The 5950-nt window shown below is 35.8% G+C and overlaps 1 protein-coding gene across 1 annotated transcript; it reads left to right on the forward strand.

Annotated features, from left to right (window-relative positions):
- The first annotated feature begins 2307 nt into the window (after positions 1-2307).
- Positions 2308-4919, forward strand: LOC107549509 (fos-related antigen 2-like). Its single transcript, XM_016230626.1, has 4 exons — positions 2308-2363; positions 2504-2672; positions 3379-3486; positions 4605-4919. Exons 1-4 carry the CDS (start codon positions 2308-2310, stop codon positions 4875-4877), a joined length of 606 nt encoding a protein of 201 aa, XP_016086112.1. The 3' UTR covers positions 4878-4919.
- Positions 4920-5950: the final 1031 nt, after the last annotated feature.

Here is a 5950-nt window from a genome sequence, read left to right on the forward strand (position 1 = left end):
TTTCAGCAGGCAACTATTTTTACAGCTACATTATTGTTCCAGCCACAATTAATCACAACAATGTATATACAATTACAATTTATTATATATAAATTGTCCGTTTGTTGTTTTACACACATGCACACAGACAGACATTATTTCATACACGACATAGTCGTGAGATGCAAGAAACATAGACATATGGCAAGAAATCTGTAGACGCGCCCATAACAACAAAAGATAATACTTTATTGAACCTTTTCTGATAAGAAGTGTGCGCTGCAAACGTGAGCATTTTTGACGATCGTTTCTGTCCAGTCTGCTAGTTTTATCGCGTTTAACCACATCGTCGGTTTTTTGTCTGGCAGTGGCAGCAGATATGCGATCAAATTTCTAATTTGAGGCTGTATTACGTCGATTCTGGCACCCAACATCACAACAAGATGATATTTTAAGCTCCTTATGTAGCCGAATCTGCACTGGTTTGAATGGGCCGCCTCCTTTTATGAGTTTGATTCCATACTGACATGACTGTGTATTTGTGTTATGTTTTATCAAACGGTAGAACACAGTGCTAGTTCTGTCAAGGTCATGAGTGTGATTCCCAGCTAGGGGATTGGATGGATTGATTAAATGTATACCCTGAATGCAATGTGCTTTGATTAAACGTGTCTGGCAAATGCATAAATATAAGCTTGATGGAACAAAAACCCATGTTTGATTCCCATTATTTGTAGTTACCAGCACTATTCAACTGCATCTTGTCACATGTTTGATGAAACGCAGCCAAGATATATGGACAGAGACTGCAGTGTTACTATGTAATTGAGAGCTGGTGGTGTTGCCAAGCAACAGGTTGAATGCAGGTTTTGCTAATGGATGCATTAGTGTTTAATTATTGCATTCACACTAAAAATCGAATGAGCTACAGGCAGGCCTATAAGCACGGATGAAGAAAAACATAATTTCCCTTTTCTCTTCATCTTGCTATTCCATTACCTTCATCCATCCTTCTTTATCTTATTCCCTGAGTTTTTGTTCTACTTGTGTCCGCTCTTATGCCTACTCACATATCCGGCCTCTCGTGCTCTTTGTGGGTTAATAATGAGCTCTTTCACATATAATATGTCCTTTAGTCCCGCACACTCTTACATTATATCATTGTGTCTTTAACAAACGGCACAGTAACTAGCCTCAATATGCTTTGGTGTGTCCATTAAAATAAGACAAATATGGACAGCTGTATAAACTAATCATGTAACACATGTTAACAAAAATGTTGTTACTTGACGCAAGATGTGCATAAGCAGAATTCTCTTGGCTCATTTTCACAAAAATCTGTGTGAAATGCATCTCAGTCTGAAGGTAAGGTAGTTTGAATCTCTAAGAAAATGTCATTTGAGCTGTGATAACACTGAGCCTTGGAGAATATTCTTGTGTGACATTCACTCCTACACAACCGCGGTAGTGTGGCCGAGCACATGCTGTTCCCTGCTAAACACACACATACATAAACACACTCAAGTGCTCACAGATGCAGGCATAGGTCTCTGTGTTTAGTCTAAGAACCCTCTGTGTTTTTGCTCATTAATTCCAGCATGGCTATTATATGGAACTTATAAACCCAAGCCCTGCTGCATGCTAATTATGGTTTAAAGAAACATGTTTGTCAGATACAGTTAGTCATAACAATGCACTTCAAATGATTTAAAAACATTACGAAATGTGACAGTGTATCAGCTTTCAACAAATGTCTATACAGTTTCTCATAATCCATTTTAGAAAAGTTTTTAGAAAATATCAATAGAAATTAAATATATGCATATATCTACTCTAGAATTTCCCTTTTTAACCCTGTTGGGGGAAAAAAATTGAGACCAGATAACACCAGCAAGATGTTTTATAAATACAATAAAATTAAAAACAATAGCCTAATGTTTTATTTATTCTGCATCACAAACTAATCAAATGAAAATGAAGGAAATTTTAATAACAGTATATATAAGACACTGATAGAGCATGTGTATTTATTTAGGCTGTGTATGTGTCTATCCTGATGGATGAGTGCCTCCAGTGCGTGGAAACACATGTAACTCACTCACAGTAGGTAATTCCACGTCCATGAAACGCTTGCGCTCTGACGCAACTGCCCTTTTTAGGAGACATTCGTCATTCACATGATTACAATACTAGGCCAGTGAATGCCTGTTGCTGCACTGATTGAGAGGTGCATGGGTGGAACTGGAATTTCAACATCGGGACTAATAGCCTACACCTCAACCAGCATAAATCCATGGCGAAATACCATTTAATTTGGAGATATTTGGAATGAACGCAACTGAACGCAACTGCATCTCTAGAGGCGACATCTCCGATTCCATCAGGTGAGTAATTATGTTTTAGGTCAATGAATTCGCATGTTTTAACCATTTAATATAAGCACATAAACCTACGTACAAACGCAGTATTTTCCATTTGATCTCATTTCATTTACCGCATCTTTTTCCCCCTCTTCTCTTTTCAGCCAGGTCGAAATGCAGATATACAAAAGTCCTTTTATCGCCACTGTCAATGCAGTCCCATCGAGACAAGAGCTGCGCTGGATAATCGAGCCAGTGATGCCCAGTGAGAGTCTGGAGCAGACCAGTGAATCTACAGCAAACCAGAGAGAACGCTTCAAAAGAAATATACAGGTAAAAAGACTTCAAATACAACACATTATTATTTCTGTATAGACTTATGCATACAATAAACACATTGATAAAAAAATATATATATATAAATGTTTTGGTCAACAGATATTGTCATTAATAAATAATAAATGATTGCAGTTTTTCCAAAAATGCTCGTCCTGTTCAACTTTTAACGATTATGTAGATGGCCTCTGCCTGAATGAGTGTTATAAGGCTATAGCAAAATAGGATGATGTTGATATATTGAATTCACACCAAAATATCCTAATTTAATCAGAATCTAAAACACACATTTGTGTTCAGCTTGTACTATGGCAACTTTCCAGTGTGACAACTAGCCCCAGTCTCCTCTCTCTATAACTGCATCAATCTTTAAAGGGGTCACATGATGCGATTTCAATTTTTCCTTTCTCTTTGGAGTGTTACAAGCTCTTGGTGCATAAAGAAGATCTGTAAAGTTGCAAAGACTAAAGTCTCAAATCCAAAGAGATATTCTTTATAAAAGTTAAGAGTCAAAATAATGTGTTTTTTTAACCTTAAACCGCATAAACACATTTCATTACACCAAATACACCAAATAATGTTCTTTTTAGCAACATCATATGACCCCTTTAAAAGGTAACAACAGATCAATAAAGTAAAGACGGACATAAATATGTGATTCTAGTTTTTAAAATAATACTCTGTTATATTGCTTCATTATTAGCTCACTCCAGATGAAGAGGAGAAGATAAGACGGAGAAGAGAGCGTAACAAAATGGCTGCTGCCAAATGCCGCAACCGCAGACGAGAACTTCTTGACCTTCTTCAGGAGGTGAATAATAGGGCTGTACTGCCATTTTTATTTTCATACTGTGTTCAGGGTGGTGCACCTTTCTGAGAAATCTTGTTTGTCCAGTTTTAGACTTTTGTAATTTAAGAATTATATATGATTGACTGAATCACCCAGGTATTAACAACACATAAATTAATGTTTCATAGTTTCAATTGGGAAACCGAAATAAGAATGGACAGTCACACTCTCAAAAACAAAGGTTGTTTATTGGCATTTCCAGTGAAGAAGGAATAGTTCACCCAAATTTACTCATCTCCAGGCCATCCAAGATGTAGATGAGTTTGTTTCTTCATGGGAACAGATTTGGAGAAATGTAGCATTACATCACTTGCTGGATCCCTCTGCAGTGAATGGGTGCCGTCAGAATGAGTGTCCAAACAGCTGATAAAAACATCACAATAATCCACACGACTCCAGTCCATCAATTAATGTCCTGTGAAGTTAAAAAACAAATCCATCATTTTTTTTTTACTACAAATTGTTGCTTCTGGCTAAAGTTCCTCTATAATATCTCGTCTGAATCAGGAGAGAAATATGCACAGATCAAGTGTTTACAAGTGAAAACAGTACAAAACATATTGGGGAATTTTGATGTGAGAGGACAGCAGAAGATGGACTTTTTCAAGCATTTTTATGGATTATAGACTGCTATTTTGCCCAGAAGCAATGGTTTTCATTTAAAATGCCTTGATGGATTTGTTTCATACAAACATGCAGCTTTTCACTATATGTTAATTAATGAACCGGAGTCATGTGGATTATTGTAATGTTTTTATCAGCTGTTTGGACTCTTATTCTGACAGCAGCACCCATTTTTGAATGAACTGTTCCTTTAAGATCCATTGAAACTTTCCAATGCACAAAGGTTCTTTATAGAGGAAAGAAATTCTTAAGAATATTCAAATGCTCTTTACACTAAGAAAGCTGTTCACTTAAAGATTCTTTAGGGAACCTAAAATGGATCTTCTATGCTATATGAAAACCTCATTTGCACCCTTTATTTTTAAGAATGCAGTACACTCTGCTTCAGGGAATCTGGTTCTGTTACGTAATAACCAGCACATGCTAATGGGATCCAGCTGTGAATTTGTTTTCAGGAGACTGAGCGCTTGCACATGGAGCAGGTCATGCTGCAGAGGCAGGTGAGCTGCCTGCAACGGGAGAAAGAGCAGCTGAAAATGCTACTGGCATCCCATGCGTCCCTCTGCACACTGGCACAGGACAAACCTCATTCCTTGGACACTTTTTTGTCAGGAGAGCCCCTACCATCAAAAATTTCCATCACAATAAAACAGGAACCTCTGGATGACGTAAGTGGGTCGGAACATTTGGCACTCCAACAGACGGAGAAAGGCTCTGAATTACACTAAATTCAATGAAGACGACCAGCGCTTTTTATTTAATATCTTTGTAAATACCTCATTACCACTACTAAAGAGACACTGTTTGTTCAACATCCAACTTTTCTTGTGTTAAGAAACCCATTGCAGATGAGAGTGAAATTGCTTCTGGTGTTCTTTTTTCCTTGTTTCCATGTAGTGACCATGTCTATTATAACTGTCTTTTTGAAATAGCAATGATATTTTTTTTAACAATGGCTGTAAATGACTGGTATTTTTTTATTGTGGGATGTCTAACTCTAAATGCACTGACATTATATGTTTAACAAATAAATAAAAAGGGCTCGACAACAAGAAATATCTTGAAAATTATTATATCTATAGAGTTATCTAGCTGGCTTTAAAGTTAATAATCTGTAATTATTTGGAAGCATCATTTAGAATGGTTTGAAAATTGAAAACCAAATCAATATGGTTTCAAATATTTTAATAAAAATGAAATGTTCAGTAAAGAATTAAAACGTGTTTAGACTTGTTTAACAATTAAATAAACTAAAACAATCTTTCTACATTTATCACAGACACATACATTCTTGTGTTGAGTAAATGTAATTTTTCAGTTTTCAGTTGGTTCAGCAAATCTGTTTTGAATGAAGCAAAACTGCTAACGTTTTCAGACTATATGTAACTTCATGGGTATACAAACGCATTCTTGCTCAATATATTCTGAGAAAATATTACAATGTATTTTGCATAAAAATATGAATGCAATTAACTTTTCATTATTATTATTATTTTTTTCATTGATACTTGAGGACAAGTAAAAGGATTTGTTTATCCAGAATGAAAATGTAGTTATTATTTACTCACCCTTATGTCATTCCAAACCTGTAGTGCTTCTTTTTTCTTCAGGACTCCAATGAAAATATTTGGAAGATTTTTTTGTCCATACAGTGGACACACATTGAATTGTTGTATGCTTATAGGCAAAAAAAACATCAAATCAATACACTGATATTCACTGAAAATATCTCCTTTTATGAAGGGTTTAGAAAACATGAGGATGAGTAAATGATTACACAATTTCCATTTTTGGGTGAACT

The sequence above is a fragment of the Sinocyclocheilus grahami genome, unplaced genomic scaffold (assembly GCF_001515645.1).
Source record: "Sinocyclocheilus grahami isolate Dianchi unplaced genomic scaffold, SAMN03320097.WGS_v1.1 scaffold374.1, whole genome shotgun sequence".
Classification (NCBI taxonomy): domain Eukaryota; kingdom Metazoa; phylum Chordata; class Actinopteri; order Cypriniformes; family Cyprinidae; genus Sinocyclocheilus; species Sinocyclocheilus grahami.

What these genes read in the sequence shown, in the direction of transcription:
- LOC107549509 (XM_016230626.1), top strand. Translation starts at nt 2,308, where the DNA reads ATGAACGCAACTGAACGCAACTGCATCTCTAGAGGCGACATCTCCGAT. An exon ending in GACATCTCCGATTCCATCAG is followed by an intron (nt 2,364 to 2,503) that starts GTGAGTAATTAT and finishes TTCTCTTTTCAG; the next exon opens with CCAGGTCGAAATGCAGATAT. An exon ending in TTCTTGACCTTCTTCAGGAG is followed by an intron (nt 3,487 to 4,604) that starts GTGAATAATAGG and finishes ATTTGTTTTCAG; the next exon opens with GAGACTGAGCGCTTGCACAT.